The sequence below is a fragment of the Quercus lobata genome, chromosome 9 (genome assembly GCF_001633185.2).
Source record: "Quercus lobata isolate SW786 chromosome 9, ValleyOak3.0 Primary Assembly, whole genome shotgun sequence".
Lineage (NCBI taxonomy): Eukaryota > Viridiplantae > Streptophyta > Magnoliopsida > Fagales > Fagaceae > Quercus > Quercus lobata.
The window spans coordinates 50,678,630-50,698,698 of NC_044912.1; the positions used below are offsets into that span (position 1 = coordinate 50,678,630).

At 41.1% G+C, this 20,069-nt stretch overlaps 1 protein-coding gene across 1 annotated transcript; it reads right to left on the reverse strand.

Moving 5' to 3' along the window:
* Positions 1–4,357: 4,357 nt before the first annotated feature.
* LOC115961954 lies at positions 4,358–6,235 on the reverse strand. The gene is made up of 2 exons (XM_031080839.1): positions 5,170–6,235; positions 4,358–5,013 (listed from the first exon to the last, which is right to left on the reverse strand). The coding sequence occupies exons 1-2, from the start codon at positions 6,233–6,235 to the stop codon at positions 4,358–4,360; spliced, it is 1,722 nt and encodes a 573-aa protein (XP_030936699.1).
* Positions 6,236–20,069: the final 13,834 nt, after the last annotated feature.

A 20,069-nucleotide genomic window follows, 5' to 3' on the forward strand; every position in this document is an offset into this window, starting at 1 on the left:
TACAATAACCACACAAAAAACGATTTGATTTTTGTTTTATAGTAATTTGATAAGATATTTATCAAAACCCAATTAATTAAATATATTCAATATAATTATGTATATATATTTTCTTGGTAGTGTTTTTAAGTATAATGACACATTTATAATAATAAAAAAAAGGTATAATAACACATTATTAAATTATTTATTCTCTCATATTATTATACTTAATATATATATAATTTAATTTAATTAAAATTTTATATACATACAAACGAATTATATACGATTAAAATTTGATCATCAAATTATAGAAAACTCTTAATAAATCAAATAATTTTTTTTTCAAGATTACAATTGATGAAGCACGAGCTCATCAGTCAAAGTGGGCAGATGGAACTCCTTGCTGATACGGATGTCTTCTATAAGGGTCATCGGTGTGGTGTCTGCCACAATGCCTCCGATGCCAAAGTCAGAATAATGAAAGTACCTTATAAAATGATAAGCAAGATAAAAGACCAGAGAATGCTCTCTCAGAGTGTGAATGTGTATCCGTACCTTCTGTTGATTGTGTGAAGATTTTATACCTGTGGCTTTAGGGACTAGCCGTTGTGGTTGTTAATGCTTTCCCTGGTAACGCTTTTGGTCCAATAATGGGGCTTTTAAGAGGCTCCCAACGGTCTGCCTGGTTGATTTGGTAACTGCCCAGGTCATTGATGGACTGCATTGAATGACTCCCCTGCCTTCGTCAGTGATGACTGGCTTCTTCGTTATTCATGATGAACTCGTCACAGGTGCTTTCTTCGTCATTAGTGTTAGCTTCGTCTGTGGGATGTAACCTCGTCATTCCCATCAGTTGCCCCCCAAGTTTCGTGGTCGTTTGTGACGTGTCATGACGGTCACGGAAGATGAGAAGTTTTCTTAAGCTGTCTGTGACTCTTGGGGTTCCGTTTCGAATTTAATGCTCAGTGGCGGCACTACACGCAACGTGGCCACGTGGCGCATGCTGATTCGTGGAGTTAAGGGTATGACTCTTGGATTTCTCGCTGGTTTTTTTTCAATCGTTTTTTAGCCTTAATTCAAAATTGTTCCTCTTCTAGTTTCTTTTACTTTTCAGAAAGCAAAACAAAAAAAAAAAAACACTTAACCAATACTCTGTCCGTTTTTCTCGAGACTTCCTTCTTCTCCCAACCGTTGTGCTGCGCCTTGGTGCTTCTCCATTGGAGGTATGTTGTTCCTTACTGGTCTTTTCCTTACCTTTTCCTTTTACCTTGTTGTAGCGTAGTTTCTGATTCTCTCTTTCTTTTCTTCCTTTGCTTTTGTCGGTCCTTTGATTTTCGTGGGGGTTTAGCTTGTGTTATCTTTCTTTTGCCCTCTGTGTTCTGTATTTCCATGGTTGATAGTTTGGAGGTTAGGATAGCTTGCCCATCGATCTCCTTTCTTTTTGCGCGCCTAGGGGGGTCTTTGGGTGATTTCCCATTTTTGGAAAATTTTGTGTTTGAGGGAAATTGTCTGAGTGTTGTTTTGGGCGAATTGCTGCCTTTGCTTCGTCAATCGCTTAATTGGTTTGAGGGTTTAGTAAGGAGGGAAGTGATGTCTGAGGTTAGGTCTAGCGACCTCGAGACTGGGTTGTCGTCTAATAGCGACCCAGTGGAAGGGGACACAGCCGTCTCTGCTCCTCGGGAGGTTAGGGCTTTTTATGCTCTCAGGGAGGCATGTGGTTTAGACGCCGAAACTGTGAATAGATTCAAGGATAGGTTCCAGTTTCCGACGCGGGTTCGTGTCCGTCTACCCAGGGACGAAGATAGGGCTTGCCACTTTTTTCCGGGTGAAGTGTGTTTTTATGAGTCAACCTTCTCTTGCGGGCTTAGGCTCCCCGTCCACCCGTTCCTGATGGAACTTTTGGCCTATTTTGGCATTGCTCCAGGGCAATTCATGCCCAACTCGTGGAGGATCATGATCAACTATATGCAAATATGGTTGGCCTCCAACAGAGATATGATCAGGGTAGGTGAACTCACCTATCTATACCGGTTGAAAGAGTCAAAGGAGTGTGGGTATTATGAGTTAGTCCCTTGGGAGAGAAGAACGAGGATTGTCAAGGGCTTACCTTCGTCCTTCAGATACTGGAAGACGCACTTTTTCTTTGTGTCCGGGGATGATTTTGAGACTCAATCCAGCAGTGATTGGGGCGATATCCCAAGGTTGCTTCGTCGGTAGGGAACCCCGACTTTAGGTGCATCAGTATTTCTCCCCGTCATTTCAATTTGGCCATTTTTGATGTTGTAGTATTTCTAACTCCTTTTTCTTTTATCTGGTATAGTTAAGAGACGGCCTAAGCTTAAGAGCAGGCACAAGGAGCGTATTGAGACCGCAATCGGGTACGCTGGGACGATCGAGAACTGGGACGACCTGGTTGATCCCCGGACCCTCGCATTTTACAACCTCGGTCCTGACCTATCCCCTTACGTTCTTTGTCAAATTGGCATTGAGGGCAAAAAAAAAGTAAGTATTTTCCTCGTCAGTGTTAATTCTACTCTTGTACACTTAGGATTTCCTGTTAAACGTTTTCCTCTTGCAAAGATGACGACCAAATTTTAAAAAGACATGTATGCGAAGATGAGGTCCAAAAAGGACGAACCGCTGTCCAACCTGGGGAAGAAAACCGTGCGTGTGACCGAGAAGGGCCCTGCCCCCAATCCCCTTAGCTCCGTCCCTCCCATAGCTTCTGCTTCTGAAACTACGAGGACAGCCTCTCCAATCACGTCAATAGAGGAAATCCCTACTCCAGGCTCCAAAAGGCCACATGTGACTGGCAAGGAGAAGGAGAAGGTTAATACCTGTTCGTCCACAATTTGGGATGATGAGAGGCTGGCCGTGGACAGGGCTCACGAGGTCGTCACTCCAGCGGATTTGAGGGCTCTTTCCGACATGTCGCTAAACGAGGTCACGTCTCGTTACGTCCACAAGCTCGTCCAAGTACGGTGTTCTTCTTTTTTTTTTTTTTTTTTATTTATTTTTTTTTACTGACAACTCTATGATTTCTTCCAGGTGTTGGGGGAGAGCCTTCACATTACCTCCGAATACCTCACTCAAGAGGCCAAGATGGCGTCTCTGACATCCCGGATGGAGGCTTTGGAGAAAGAAAATTCTGACCTGAAGAAGAATTTGATTGCCTCTATGGACGAGACAACTTTTTTTAAAGAAAAGGTCAAGACACTGGATGACGACCTCAGGGTTGAGCGCAAGTTGACTCAGGAGAAGGATGAGCAGCTTCTTTCAGCCAAGGAGAAACTTATAACCATCGCTGCCAAATCTGTGGAGGCTTTCCAGACCACTGACGAGTACAATACCGTACTCTTCAGTTGGTACTTCAAAGGCTTCGAGCTTCTTAGGAGGTATCTGGTCAGGCATCCTGGTGGGGTCGACATGGAGAGTCTGGACCTAGAGGAGGTGGATAAAGAGATGGCTATGGACGAAGCTGCTTAGTCTTCTGCCCCAGATGGTGATGCCCCTGAGCTTGCTATTGATGCACGCACTGGTGAAGATGATGCTGCTGACGCCTGACTTTGTTACTTAGAGAATTTTCTTATGTTTATTTTTGGTGGATGCCCGTCATGTTTTGAGCCTTTTTCTTTTTTTGTAAATCTAATTCCGGAACAATTAATTGTTATCTTATTTTGAAAACAATGCTTATGGCCTAGTGTTTATGGGTTTTTAATGAAGTATACTTACTTGTTTAACAGATGTTTTGACCGACTTGCATTCGCCCATATTTTGCACTTTGCGATCTCTTTATTCATCAATGATCTGTTACTTGATTGTTTTGACGAGCTTGGATGCAGTCTGAGTGTTGTTTTAATTTGTTGCAAGGTTCTTGTCCCTTTTCTTTTTCTCTTTCCCATCTTTTTGTGTGAATCCGTCAGATGAGATCTTGTCAATTGCACCTGCTAAAGGATTGTGCCTGTGGTGACTTACATCCATCAAAGCGGAATCTTGTCACTTTTTGTCACTCAGGCTGCATTAGTGACTTACATCCATCTTAGCGGAATTTTATCACTTTAGCTTTTACAGCCTTTGTACCCGTTATAAAGGTCGTCAGTAACTTACATCCGTCAAGGCGGAATCTTGTTACTTTAGTGTCTTATACCCGTTGGGGTGGTCGTCAGTAACTTACATCCGTTGAGGCGAAATCTTGTTACTTTAGTATGTCTCATACCCGTTGGGGTTGTCGTCAGTAACTTACATCCGTCGAGACGGAATCTTGTTACTTAGTTTTTGTATGCCTTATGATTGACTAGACCTGCTTGCACAAAGACATCAGAGGAATAATTCTTTTATTAAATTCAAGAATGAATGCATTCGTCTATTACATTTACTGGTGGTATTTTTTCAAATTCTCAATATTCCATGGACGAGGAAGCCTTTGTCCATCCATGGTTTCCAGATAGTAACTTCCTTGTCTTGAGTAATGAATGACTCGGTAAGGTCCTTCCCATGTAGGACCCAGCTTTCCTTGGGTAGAGTCTTTAGTTGCTGTGGTGGTCTTGCGCAGGACGAGGTCTCCTATGTCCAGTCGCCTGAGTTTAACCTTCTTGTTGTAGTATTCGGCCATCTTTTTCTGATACTTTGTCATCTTGCTGGATGCGCTGTCTCTTACTTCGTCCAGAAGGTCCAGGTTAAGTCGTAGTTCATCGTCATTGAGTCCTTCACTGAACGTTCCTCGTCTGATGCTCGTTACCCCCATCTCTACTGGGATTACTGCTTCCGTGCCATAGGTAAGTCTGAAGGGGGTCTCTCCTGTCGGGGTTCTAGCTGTGGTTCTGTAGGCCCACAGGACATTAGGTAATTCTTCTAGCCAGGCACCCTTCGCATCGTCCAGCCTGGTTTTGATAATCTTGAGCAGCGTTCGGTTCGTCACTTCCGTCTGTCCGTTTGCCTGGGGGTGCCCCGGGGATGAGAACTGATTCTTGATTCCAAGGTTTGAACAGAATTCTTTGAAGCCTTGGCTGTCGAGCTGCCTCCCATTATCTGATATGATCGTCAAGGGAATCCCGAACCTGCAGATTATGTTCTTCCACACAAAGCTCCGAATTCGAGCCTCAGTAATCGTTGCTAGAGCCTCTACTTCAACCCACTTTGTGAAATAATCAATAGCAACAAGCAGGAACTTTACCTGACCTTTACCTTGGGGTAGTGGGCCGACGATGTCCATTCCCCATTGTGCGAATGACCATAGGGAAGCTATAGTCGTCAGTCTCTCTGCTAGAAGCCGTTGCACATTCCCGTATCGCTGGCACTTGTCGCACCTTTTGACGATCTCAGCAGCATCTACCTGCATGGTTGGCCAAAAATACCCTATTCGTACTACCTTGTTCACCAGGGATCTGGGGCCAGCGTGGTCGCCGCAAATTCCTCCGTGGATTTCTTCCAGGATGTATCTAGCTTCTTCCTCGTCGACACACTTCAAGTAAGGCATAGAGAAGCCTCTCTTGTATAAGGCGTCATTAAGGATCGTGAACCTGGCCGCCCTCTTCTTGATCTTTTTAGCTTTCTCCGTGTTCTGAGGGAGGTACCCGTCTTGGAGGTAGGATATTATGGGTGTAATCCAACTGTCTGTGCTCTGGATGGTGAATGTTGCAATTTCTTCAATACTGGGGTGTTTTTGGACCTCCATCGCCAGATCTGTGCTAATCTCCCCTTCTTCTAATGATGCTAGTTTCGAGACTTCGTCAGCCCCCATATTTTGACTCCTTGGGATCTGCACGAACTCCACTACATCGAACTCCTGAGTCAGATGTCTCGTCAACTTGAGGTATTTCTGCATCCTTTCTTCCTTTGCTTCGTATTCTCCCCTAATCTGCCCAATCACTAGCTTTGAATTACTTTGGATCAACAAGTTTTTAGCACCAAGTGCCTTTCTAAGCCTCAGTCCTGTCAGTATCCCCTCGTATTCAGCTTCGTTGTTGGTGGCCGAGAATTTTAATTGGACCCCATATTTCAGCACTTCTCCGTTAGGGGTGGTTATGACGACCCCTACTCCCCCCTTCCTCTGAGCTGACGAACTATCAGTTTGTATTGTCCATCTATCTACCTCGTCGGTAATCCTGTCTTCGTCTGGGAGAGTGAACTCTGCGATGAAGTCCGCCAAAGCTTGCGCCTTGATCGCCGTCCTGGGATGGTACTCGATGTCAAATTGACTAAGTTCAATCGCCCATTGGACCATCCTTCCTGCTGCTTCAGGCTTGTTCATTGATTTTTTGATTGGTTGGTCCGTCATTACAAGAATGGGATTTGCCTGGAATTATTGCCTTAGCTTGCGCGAAGCTACTACTAGCGCAAACACGATCTTTTTGATCCTTGGGTACCTAGACTCAGCTCCTTGGAAGGCTTGGCTGACGTAGTAAACCGGGAGCTGCTTCTTGCCCTCTTCTCTAATTAGGGCTGCACTTACTGCCGAGGCTGACGCTGCCAGGTATAAGTATAGGTTTTCCCCTTCTTTGGACGGGCTTATGAGGGGTGGACTGCTCAGGTAACGCTTTAGTTCCTGGAACGCGGCTTCGCATTCGTCGATCCAGGCAAAGGCCTGCTTCAAGGTCTTGAAAAAGGGCAGGCATTTGTCTATAGCCCTGGAAACGAACCTGTTCAAAGTTGCTATTCTTCCTGTGAGTTTTTGAACTTCCTTGATGGTCCTCAGCGACGTCATGTTGATGATGGCTCGTACTTTCTCTGGGTTTGCCTCTATTCCTCTTTGGGACACCACAAATCCCAAGAATTTTTTCGAAGCTACCCCAAAGACACACTTACTTGGATTCAACCTCATATGGTGTGTTTTGAGGGTTGCAAATGTCTCCTTCAGGTCGTCTAGATATGCGAGCTCTTCTTTGCTCTTGACGAGCATATCGTCCACGTACACTTCCATATTCCTGCCAATCTGTTGGCTGAACATTTTGTTCACCAAACTCTGATACGTAGCCCCGGCATTCTTCAACTCAAAAGGCATTACCTTGTAACAGTAGAGTCCTTGACTTGTGATGAAGGCGGTCTTCTCCTGGTCTTCCTCAGCCATCTTTATTTTGTTATATCCCGAGAAAGCGTCCATAAACGTCAATAACTTGTGCCCGGAGTCTACGAGCTGGTCTATTCTCGGTAGAGGGAAGCTGTCCTTCGGGCACGCCTTGTTCAGGTCGGTGAAATCTACACACATTCTCCATTTTCCATTTGCTTTCTTTACTAGGACGACGTTCGCGAGCCACTCAGGATAGTAGACTTCCCGGATGAACCCTGCCGACAAGAGTTTAGTAACTTCCTCTGTTACTGCTTGATCTCGTTCCGGGGCGAAAGTTCTTCGTCTTTGCTGGACGGGCTTCCGTTCTAGGTTCACATTTAACTTATGCTGGATGACCTTTGGATCTATGCCCGGCATGTCCTCGTGGCTCCATGCGAAGACGTCTAGGTTTTCTTTAAGGAACCTTATGAGTTTTGTTCTCATCTCGGGGCTTAACGTTGTCCCTATCTTCGTCGTCTTGTTGGTTTCTCCTTCAACCAATTCCACCGTTTCCAAGGCCTCCATTCTGTCTTCTTCCTTCTCTTCGATCATCCACGTGTGGTTTTCTTTCGCAGCCAGGACGGCTTGATAGCATTCTCTTGCCAGGACTTGATCTCCTTTCACTTCTCCAACGCCATTATCTGTTGGGAAATTTACCTTCAAACAGTAGGTGGATGTCGTTGCTTTCCACTTGTTGAGCGTGGGCCTCCCAACGATGACATTGTAAGATGAGGGGCAGTCCACCACTAAGAAATCTAGCTGACGGGTCAGCTGCACTGGGTAGGTCCCCACTATCACTGTCAATGTCACTATGCCCTTGGGGTATACCTGGTCTCCGCTGAAGCTGATGAGTGGAGAGTCAAAGGGTCGTAGTCTCTTCAGGTCTAGCCTCAGTTGCTGGAAAGCCGGAAGGTAGATGATGTCTGCGGAACTGCCATTATCGACGAGGATTCTCTTGGTATTGAACCCTTCTATATTCAGCATTATGACCAAGGGATCGTTGTGGGGCTGCTTCACTCCCATGGCATCTCCTTCACTGAAGGACATGTCCTGGTATGTTCGTTGGTGCTTTGACGGAGGTATGGTGTGGACGTTGTTCACCTATCTCAGGTATGCCTTTTTGAGTGATTTAAACGACCCTCCTGAAAACGACCCTCCTATAATCGTGTTTATCTCCCCGATCACCTTGTGCGGAGGCTGGGACGGACGGTCGTCATCCCGGGAGAAGGATTCATGCTGGATTTTATTGTCGTCCCTAAACTTGCTATATTCTCATTTCTTCACATATTTCTGTAACTTCCCTTTCCGTATTAACTCCTCTATTTGCTTTTTTAGGTCTCTGCAATCTTCCGTGTTGTGGCCATGATCTTTGTGGAACCGGCAGTAATTGTTCTTGTCACGGACATTGGGGGATGAATGCAATGGTCTGGGCCATTTGAGATAATGCTCGTCCTTGATCTGCGTGAAAATTTTGTCAACGGGCATAACCAAAGGAGTAAATCTTACCGTCTGAGGACTTTTATCATCTTTCCTCCTGTTCCCGTCATTGTTTCGACGATCTGGTCGATCTCTCTTCTGCCCCTTACGGTCGTCTTCCCTCCTGGCCTTGTCGCCTGGCTTCTCGGCATCCTTTATGGCAGCTAAAGCATCTTCAGCATTCATGTACTTCTGTGCCTTCAGGAGCATTTTTGTCATCGTCTTTGGTGGGTTCTTCGTGAGGGAGGCAACGAGATCTCTGGACCTCAGCCCCGCTTTGAAGGTCGTCAGCTGCACCTTGTCATCGGCTTCGTCCACCTCCAGAGTCTCCTGGGTGAATCGTTTGACATACGACCTCAGAGTCTCTTTCTCCCCCTGTCTTATAGTGAGCAAGTAGTCTACCGGCCTCTTTGGACGTTGCCCCCCTATGAAATGGCGCAAGAAGGCACTACTTAGTTGATTGAAGTTGTCTATGAACGAGGTTGGCAACTTCGTGAACCATTCTCTTGCTGCTCCTTTGAGAGTGGTGGGGAAGGAGCGATATAGTATCTCGTCAGGTGGTTGCTGAAGACCTAGAGTCGTCTTAAAGGTATTCAGATGATCCTGAGGGTCTTTGAGTCCGTCGAATGGCTCAAGTTGAGGTAAGCGAAACTTTTGTCGGTACAGGGCATTCAAGTACCGCTGTGGTGAAAGGTGAATCTGTGGCCCTCACCATCTTGTCCACGCTTCGGTCCGTCTTCTCCTTAATGGCGCTCCTTAATTCGTCCATCTCCTTCCTCATTTCTCAAAGGAGATCTAAGCTCTGTTTGTCCGGAGTAGTCTGCCTGTGAGGGGTACCTCTCCTCTGGCTATCCCCTTCCCCCTCCAGGTTACCCTTGGACCGGTTTTCTTCCTGTTAAGCCTGTTGAACATGCTGGAGTCATAGCTTCATTTCCTGGTTCTGTTTGGTAAGTTCTTCAATGGTGACTGCAAGGGCTTGAACTTGCTGAGCCAAGGTTGCTTGATCTGGGTTGGATTCCATCTGAATATAGAGGGTTGATGGAAACTATGTTTTCAAATATGAATCTGAAAATGTCGTTCCCCACAGACGGTGCCAAACTGATGAAGCACGAGCTCGTCAGTCAAAGTGGGCAGATGGAACTCCTTACTGATACGGATGTCTTCTATAAGGGTCACCGGTGTGGTGCCTGCCAAAGTCAGAATAATGAAAGTACCTTATAAAATGATAAGCAAGATAAAAGACCAGAGAATGCTCTCTCAGAGTGTGAATGTGTATCCGTACCTTCTGTTGATTGTGTGAAGATTTTATACCTGTGGCTTTAGGGGCTAGCCATTGTGGTTGTTAATGCTTTCCCTGGTAACGCTTTTGGTCCAATAATGGGGCTTTTAAGAGGCTCCCAACGGTCTGCCTGGTTGATTTGGTAACTACCCAGGTCATTGATAGACTGCATTGAATGACTCCCCTGCCTTCGTCAGTGATGACTGGCTTCTTCGTTATTCATGATGAACTCGTCACGAGTGCTTTCTTCGTCATTAGTGTTAGCTTCGTCTGTGGGATGTAACCTCGTCATTCCCATCAACAATCACAATAACAAATTATGGATGTCTTCTATAAATAGTAAAACATTAAACAAACAAAAAAAAAATTGGTTTCAAATTGAAAAGGACGTCAACTTCTATAGAACCAAGCATTCTCTTCATTAATGAAGCTCTCCAAATGTTCACCTTGTCTTTAGGGCCATAGAGGAGTGCCTCCGCAAAATTCCCCTTCTGTTCTAGAACCTCAGATTGAGACATACACCCTTTCCTTTAACACTCTTTTGCAATCCATGATCTTCACTAGCTCACCCAGGCACCAATCCGAAGTAGCATAGTTCTTTGAGAACATGACAAGTGCAATCCTTGATATCTCAATTGCCTTCAACAACTTAAGCCCAATCTCTTCCCCTCTCAGGAGGTTTATGCCATCTCCATATGCATGAACCTTTTACAGTCTAAAGCTGCAAAGAGATGGCTGACAAAGCTTGTTCAGGTATCTGCCCCGCGAAAACTAACGAATACCTCATACTCATATGTCAATGTTTAGGTCAACAAGAATACTCTTAATAAGAGTCGCCTATATAAGTTTGAAGTGGGCCGCTTCCATGAGAGTTTTAAGGCTAAATGCTCTAAAGCACTTCATGAATTTACCAGGATATGTTCAGGGCCGAAATGAACACAACTATAAGAACAGAATATGTTCGAAAAGGAGCTGTGTGAATTCTATTGTCTTAGTACTCAAATGGCTGAACAGTTCAAGACATCATATTCACTAGTTAACCAGTATATCTGATAGTCTTTCACAAAGGAAAGTTCAAAGTCAAAAGCTACTTCTCTCGATACAGTAACTTTTCTTCTACTCTCTCTGTGTGTTGCATTATCATTTGCATTGTGTTTTATCAATTTCCATTCATGTGGGGGATTGTTAGATAAATATTATGGAGTCAATAAGAAATTGACTCCTAATATATCCACTTGAACATGATATTAAATTGGTGAGAATCCTTGAGTCCCACATAGGAAATGATAGAGAATATGAGTTTTGGGTTGGACATTAGGTTGGGCTTTAGACATGTGTGGATTAGGCCCTCTTGTCCAATTAATAATAATATTTTATTATTTTATTTTTTGAGTCAGTAAGTCTGTATGCAACAGTTTTTTCTGAAACAGTATGTCTATTTAGTAATGTATATTTTTATAGTCCCTCATTCATGAAAAACAACTTTTAAGAAACTCTTCCAGTGAGAAAATATTTTGTGCATTCATTTGAGTCAAAGAGAGAGAAAGAGACATAAATTAGTTCGCAGAGCATAGACCTTGTGTGCTTCTTCTCCGTACTGTAGATCATTTTATTTAGGGAGGCAGACGTCTGTGAGTCTCAAAGCACCATAGATTATGTAAGGGACGAAATTTGCTTTAAGATGATTGTGTCAAACATAAGACTTAATCTGAATCATTCATCCTTCACACATTTGGTCGGTGAGTTTTTAATTATTTGCAGTTTTCTTCCTATATATATAGTATCTATTTATTGCTTTTGCCTATCACATCTAATTGTGTTATTGCTTATATTTAGATCTGTATGTTGTATCTTTTGCTTTATTACAAAAGTAAATGGTTGAAATATATCCAACACCACTTGATGGAGCTGACAATGGTATCTTGAGATTTAACATGCTCGCGGTATACCCCAAACATTTCTTTAAAGCCAAATATGGTAAACAGTTGCAGCCATGCCTAGTTTACATAATACAGCCTTAGAGCATTCTCATCAAAGGTGCTAAAAATTCTAAATGCTATTTTTTTATAGCATCTTAAACACCTAAAATCACAAAAACACACCTACAATAAAGATGCTAAATCCTAAAAATTTTAGCATTGAGCTACAGTGAACTGTTATTGATAACAGCTCACTGTAGCTGGTTTAAAAAAAAAAAAAATATATATATATATATATATTCTCATCGACTCTCACTTCTCTCTTCTCTTTCCTCTATCACTTCTCTCTTCTCTCTCCCGATGGTTATGGTCCAGCAATGGTCGTGGGTCATGGTCCGATGGTCCAATGGTTCAATGGTTGTGGTCTGGCGAGGTGATTTGATTTTGTGGATCTGGGTTCATAGGCGTGGGTCATCGAGTTAATCAGTGTGGGTCTGATTGGTCCACTCAAAACACCTAGACTTTGAATCATGACCCGGTAGAGACGCCAAATCCTGATGCCATCATTTGGTTTCATTGCCTGTCGTCGACCAATCAATTATGTTCTTCGTGGGTCTGAGTTTGTGAAAATTTTCCGTTCTTAATGAGTCTAGGTTTATGAAATTTGTTGTTGGTGGTTTAGCAGTTATGGGTTAGAGTTTGTGACTTGGTTGTGATTTGATTTTGAGTTTGTGACTTGGTGGTTTTGGTGGTTGAGGTTTGAGGTTGTGGGTAGTGGTGGTTGTGGCAGTGGGCAGTGGGAGTAGGTCTAGGTTGTGGTGGCGGTGGTAGTGGCAGTGGGAAGTGGCAATAGGTTTCGATTTTGCAATGTTGGGTTTTGGTTTTGCAGTGGCTTGGGTTTTCTAATGGTGGGTGGTGGCTTGGGTTTTCTGATAATGGCAGTGGCTGGCGGTGGCCATGAGTGATAGGTTGTGTGTTTTTGTTTGGGAGAAAAGATATACACAGAGAAAGAGAGAGGAAGAAAGAAAGAGAAAGAAATGCATTTACAATAAAAAAAATTATAAATAATAAAGAAAGTAATATTTTAATGAAGTGTTAAAAAATATAAGATGTTTGATGTTGGGTATAATATAAAGTGGGGGATAATTACAGATTACCCATCTGTGGTTTAACCTAAATTTAACTTATCCATCCGTGGTTTCATTTTTGACACTTTACCCACCTTTGCTTCCCTTCGTTACTACTCCGGAACCCACCTCCCTTCAGACGTTACTCTAACACATTTTTTAACAAAAACAAAACCCTAAACAGATCAAACACTCCCCTTTCTCTCCAAAAACACACTCTCATTCACGTTTTTAGCATTTAAGCTTGTTACAAGCTTAAAATCAAACAGATCAATCATTCCAAGAAGATATTGCTTTCTCACTGCTCTATCTGTTTCACAAAACTCTCTCTCTCTCTCTCTCTCTCTCTCTCATAAACCCACTTTAATTTTCTCATCTAGGTTTTGTTTAATTGTTGTACTTTTCTTTAATAATTTTTTTTTTCTAGGCAAATGGGTGTGTTTGGAACTGTGAATGTGATTGCTTTTTTTTTTTTTTTTGGGCATAATCAAAGTGGGTTTTGTCCATTCCCCTCCCAGAAAAAGAAACCGAAATAGTAATGCCATTGTTGACACCATGTTTTGCAACCCGTATTTAACCTCACATGGAGGGTAAAAGGGTAATTTCACATTGGAAATATGCATCTTGATCCTGGTCATTAGATCCTTAATCTCATTTCACCAAAATGATCTTGATATTGTAACGATCAAATCGATTGGTCATGAGCCCTAATCGGACCATTAGATTGAAAGTTATCATCAAATCAAGTTTGAATGGCTGAGATGCACTATTACAAATTGAGTCTGACTATATGTGATTATGAACGATTGATTTCAATTGGTTATAAATATAATCAATTTGAGATCGATGATGTGTCATAATTTGATTGGTTAGGACTACATTTTATGGTAAGGTTGCACACACCTAATTAACTAGATAGTTAAACATTAATTATTCAATGAGTAATTTGTTCAATTATCTTTTAATTAGAGTAAATTTAGAGCCAATTAAGTCTGAAATGGGAGTGATTGGAGCCATTTAATGTTAATTGGGAGCTAATTTGGGGACCTATTAATGTTAATTGTGCTGAAACCATTTTCTAACAAATGACCTCTGCTTACCATTTCATTGATATCTTCTCAGAATATTTTGAATCTGTGAATGAGGTTATTTTTCCCAGAAACTAGACATCCAGGGCTTCAATTTGAGCACAAGAATGAGACAATTCCGATCAGAATTGAGGCAGATATGATTTTTCAAAATTGGCTCTATAGGCTGTGACAGCAGCTACGGGAAAACCGAATTTTGGCTTGCTCCTCACTCCCACCAATCTTTCCATTTAATGCACCAGATTTCCCTAAAGGCTAAAATGAGGTCTAGGTTCATGATTCCTTGTCAACTCTCATTAAATGGCCTTCCATTCATATTTCCTCCACCACTACTATATAAACCCCCCTCTCCTTCATTCCAAGGACACAAAAAATCCCCCTCTCTTTTCTTCTCTTAAGTTCTAGTGAAGTTGAGTAGTCTTGTCATATCTTGGTCTTCCTGAGACTCAAGGTATTGAGTGAGACTCACTCTCCCTCTCCTAGTTCTTCTTTTCCTCCACCCTTAGGACCTCCATCAAGAATCTCCTTCTCCATTACATGGATCTTGCATGAAGGTATAATCTCCTTCCATAACTGTTTGCTTATATTGTCATGATGAGAATTTAAGATTAAAGCATGATAATTCTCTTGAATATGTTTGAATGTTCTTAATTGTTCTTATGTATTCTTCACATGTTCTTAATTGTTCATCACATGTTCATGCATATCACTAGATTTAATCTTAAATCCACATCAAAAATATGAAAAACTTGTTTGTTTAGTAATTCTTTCAAATCCTTGAATCTAGGTTTATCACTATCCACACACATTCACTAGAGTTCATTTTTTAATCCAAATGTCATGCTTAATAAATTGAATTAGGGTTTATCACATGCACACACATTAAATTCAACATACAAATTGATTGACATATTGGATGATGTGATATGAATGTTGGCCACCATAGTCTAGAAGACCGGTTTCACCGGGCAAGGTGGGTGCCTAACACCTTCCCATCTTGTAACATAGCCTCCGAGCTTAGATCAAGGGTTAGTAGATCAAATACTTATCCATGTAATTTTTGATTTTTAGATTGTAACTAGGAAATAAAGCCATGTACTTTATCTTAGATTGTATCTAGGACCAAAGCCATGTAATTTTCCTATGATCAATGTAAATTCAATTTCAAATTAATAAAATGAGGAATTTTTCATTCATGGTTTTCTTATTTTTCCAATAATTAAATAAGTGGCGACTCCATTGTAAAACCCTTAATCTAAAGGGAAAAATATAACTAGTCGAACCTCCATTTTGAGAGGCAATAACACGACTCCACCCATTCACGTGGGTTTGGCCCAACACATTTCAAAAAAACGGGCCGGGGGCGCGGTCTCTCACAGTGGCGACTCCACTGGGGATATTGAGGGCTAAGCTTCAATTAGGTTATGGTGGCCAACCATGTCATTGTTTGTTTATTGCTTTTTGTAATAATATGTCTAATATGTCATTATATTGCATGTCATGCCATCATTTGCTTGAATGAAATTTATTTTATTTGTGTGCTAGCCTGGAAGCCCGGTAGTATTAGCCGTGGATTGTGGTCTTCCTGAGACTCACATACCCAGCGGTGAACCTACCACCCACCGCGACAAGGATCATCATGGTTATGCCATGGTGGTTCATAGGGACAAACTGTACCGTTCGGACCAACGCGGCGCTCCTGGCGTCACAAGTTGGGAGGTACGACGTCCTAGCTTGTGGGGACCTTTAACCTACCTTCTACCCATGTTGTAATGACCTATAGAACCTACCTTTAGGTCGGTCCATGTAAATTGCATTTCATTACGCATTTGTTTGGCCGTTGTTTGAACCATGATGACTCAAGTCCAACGCTTGAGCCCATCATGATTGTTTGAACATTGTATGTTGTGAATGAACTCAAACCCAAAAGCCTAGGATTGAACTCTACTTGAAATGGAAGCCCAATTTGTTTCTTGAATGAGTCTAAGCCCAACACTTGAGCCCATCAAAGGTGTATACTCATGATCAACATCAAAGGCCAAAAGCTCACAAGATGCATGCCTTCCAAGTGTAAGCCCAAGCCATTTCAAGCAGATACCAAGAGATCATAAGCAATGTTCAAGCCTTCTAAGTGAAAGCCCAAGCCATTTCATCATAATCAAGGTTCAAGCACACCAAGCCTCAAGCATCCTAAATGGACCAAAAGGAAGCAAGTGGCCCAACTTTGCCTCACTCTACATTTGGTTTGCAACATCATGGTTAAGCTTAAAGTTTGATTGTTTATTCCATGTTTCTATGTTTCTTTGAATTCAAATTCTTCATGTAGCATTTAATGAGCTTTGTTTGTGTATATATATAATAAAAAAAAAACAATTCAAGATTTCCAAATTTCCCAAAAAAAGAGAAAAATTTCCAAATGAAAAAAGCCTTTGGACAAGGGGCATTGAGCCCTTAAGTCATTTTAAAAAAAAAAATCCTTGAACTAGGGGCATTGAACTTCCTAGTGACTTTTTTAAAAAAGACCCAATTTTTTTTTCTTTCTTTCAAGATTAAAAAAAAAAAAAAAAAGTCTCATTTTCAAAATGGTACATGAGGATCCCTTGGACAAAACATTTTTAGAATCTTGATGTTTAAAAGCTTGAGCAATCAACTTGTACCAAGGAATGATTAATTTCATTTGATCCATGTAAAGACTTTTGCTACTTGACTTAGAATATAAGAAGAAATGGTCTTAAAAGGCAATCAAAAAATCCATCCATCGAAAAATCTCGAGAATCCATGCACTTGATCCAATTTTCAAAAGTCTTTTGTTTCACATCATTAGAGCATTCATACTTTTTCTTTTAAGATGAATTTATTAAAAGAGCTTGAATCACTGTGCCTACAAGCAAGCATTACTAGGGATAGGAGGCCATCTTTGGTTAAACCAAATTATTTCCTATGACCTAGAATGTTCATCATCCATTGCTAGCCCATTTGAGCCTTTAAACACTTAGCCTCTTTTTTGCATAAACCCACTAAAATCTAAACCTAGGGTGGGAAAATTCAAAGTATGCATGCTTAAATCTCATGTTAAGGAGGAGTTGACCTTGTAGTTTTGAAACTAATTGATAAAGCGCTCCTAGAAGACATGAAAGACAAGTAGAGAATTCATTTAGTTAAAGATAAGAGATCATCAAAGTAAAAGGATTTTTCACTCAATCAAGGATAGAGAAATGAAATTCCATCAATGTGAGAGAAAACAAAATGTGCATCAAGTTTGAAGAACCTGAAATTCATCATGCCAAGAAGAGTAGAAGGTTCATCCAAAAGAAGGTTCGTCCAAAAGAAAGTTCATCAAAAAAGGAAAAGATTCATCAAGCACAGAAAGGTGCAAGTGCATTGAGGCAATAAAGAAGTCTAAAGAGTGCATCAAAATGACCAAAAATCATTAAGCTGAGAAATACAAGTAGGGCAAAAGGTCCCCAAAAGTTCATTCAATCAAGAGATGAAAGACAAAAAAAAAAAAAGGAGCCTGCTAGGCTGAAAACCCAAAAGGGCGGTCTAGGCAAAAGTTAGGGCCAAAAGGGAAAGAAAAGAAAAGAAAGCCCGTTAGGCTGAAAACCCAAAAGGGCGGCCTAGGCAAAAGCTAGGGCCAAAGAAAAGAAAAAAAAAAAGGTAAAATCCTAGCAAATTGGAAACTTGAAAATGTAATCTAAAAAGAAAAGGATTTTACAAGATAAAAGTCTAGAGGTATGATTCAAGATGAATGAGCATAAAAACAAATGTTGATACAAGTGACCAATGAAGACTAGTGAGAAGATGACAAAGAAGAAATGTGACAACTCCTCCAATACTTGATTTTTGAGTAATGCATACTTGGGGGAACATCATAGGAAATTTTGAGCCTTTTTATATCCTTCATTTCATAACCTGAACTCGGCCTACATTACAACCCATGAGTAAAGACCTCCTTGAAGTCTTGCTAGTTGTAGGCGCATCTTAAACTCTAATAATATCTTTCTCTTGAATTAAAAAGGAAAAATGCTTAAAATTGTCAAACCCCACAGGATGATATGTCCGAAGACAAAATTTCTCAAATTCTCAAATCCTCAAAAGAACTTCCAAACCTGGAGCACTCTCCTTGTTTGCACCCAACAATGTGATTCATAAATATTATCACATTTCATTTCTTGATTGCCTTTGGAGACTTAATCTGACGATGTTCAAAAGGATGTAGGAAATTTGATTACATGAGTTTAATGATCTTGATCCTTCCTAATCAAAGAGATTTGTTTGGTTCTTAAACACATTGATTTTCCAAAATAGTTGTTCAAAGGATCACATCTTGTTCAAAAAAAAAATGGAAATTTGCTTTTTTTCAAAAAAAAAAATCAATCTTTTTCAAAATCCAGTTCTCTTGAACTACGTCTTGACCTGATCCTCTGTGACAGAGGTACATAGGCAACCTTGCAGAGGCTCGATCCCTTTCACTCAAACAACCTTGGAGAACAAAGTCAAAATAATGTGACAAAATTGTTTGGGTGCATGTTAGGCTAAACTCATTTGTTTTGCATTAAGCATGTTTAAACTTAGAGCATTGGCCTATTTATATTGTATGCAAGTTTTCAGGATAATTGGTTTCTAACAAGCTAGAGAAAGAAAGCCTTTTTGCAGGAACCAATGATGACGGACCGTGATCTTCTTTCATGTTCCCCAATTGTTGCAACATCAAATGAACTCAACTTCAATTTAAGCATGGAATATGCCTCAAACTAGGGGCATTGGCTAAATACTTTCAATTCATTTCAATGAATAAATCCATTGCTAATTGAAATTATCTTTTTACAGGAATTAAGCAAGGACTTATCCAGTAATCTGCATCAACTCCCAACCAAAGTTGTTCTCATTCAAAGGATAGGTTTTTCAAAAAACATCATCATGAATAAATCTTCATCACTTTTACTCCATCTTCATCTTCTTCACTTTTTGATAATGAACAAATCTTCATATTTCAAAAAAAAAAAAAAAAAAAAAAAGAAGAAGGAAATTTTCAAAAAAGGCCTTGGGACTACGGGCATTGGCTCGTACTTCTTATGCTTTCAAAAAAAAAATCATCAATCAAAATTTTTCAATTCCTTCAAAAAATTCAAGATTACCAAATTTCAAAAAAAAAAAAAAAAAAATCATCAATCAAAATTTTCAATTCCTTTAAAAAACTCAAGTTTTCCAAATTCATTTCAAAAAAAAAATCTTCATTAAATTCTTCTTCAGGAACAAAAAGCTATCATCCTCTTCCATATTCTCCAGTGGTGCAACATCAAGTCAATTGCCCATCCTCAACATTCATTGAAGCATGGAATATGTCCCAAACTAAGGGCATTCTCCAGGTATGCCAAAAATTTTTCAATGAATAACTCTGTTACTAATTGAAAGTATTTATTTTGCAGGTATTAGGGTAAAAGGCCCACACACATCGATATGAATAATACCTTTCAATTCCATCGGACCTCTAGGAAGCACGTCCAAATTTCAATTTCATCGAACCTCTGGGAAGCACGTCCAAAACTTCAATCCATCGGACCTCTGGGAAGCACATCCAAATTCAATCCATCGGACCTCTAGGAAGCACGTCCAAACTTCAATTTCAATGGACCTCTGGGAAGCACGTCCAAACTTCAAACCATCGGATCTCTGGGAAGCACGTCCAAAACTTCAATCCATCGGACCTCTGGGAAGCATGTCCAAAATTCAAATTCTTGGACCTCTGGGAAGCACGTCCAAGATTCAAATCCATTGGACCTCTGGGAAGCATGTCCAAAATTCAATTTCAATGGACCTCTGGGAAGCACGTCCAAACTTCAAACCATCGGACCTCTGGGAAGCACGTCCAAACTTCAATCCATCGGACCTCTGGGAAGCACGTCCAAAACTTCAATCCATCGGACCTCTGGGAAGCACGTCCAAAACTTCAATCCATCGGACCTCTGGGAAGCACGTCCAAAATTCAAATCCTTGGACCTCTGGGAAGCACGTCCAAAATTCAAATCCTTGGACCTCTAGGAAGCACGTCCAAACTTCAAACCATCGGACCTCTGGGAAGCACGTCCAAACTTCATTCCATCGGACCTCTAGGAAGCACATCCAAAACTCAAATCCTTAGACCTCTGG

What these genes read in the sequence shown, in the direction of transcription:
- LOC115961954 (XM_031080839.1), bottom strand. Translation starts at nt 6,235, where the DNA reads ATGAACAAGCCTGAAGCAGCAGGAAGGATGGTCCAATGGGCGATTGAA. An exon ending in CGTCGGCCCACTACCCCAAG is followed by an intron (nt 5,014 to 5,169) that starts GTAAAGGTCAGG and finishes CGATCATATCAG; the next exon opens with ATAATGGGAGGCAGCTCGAC.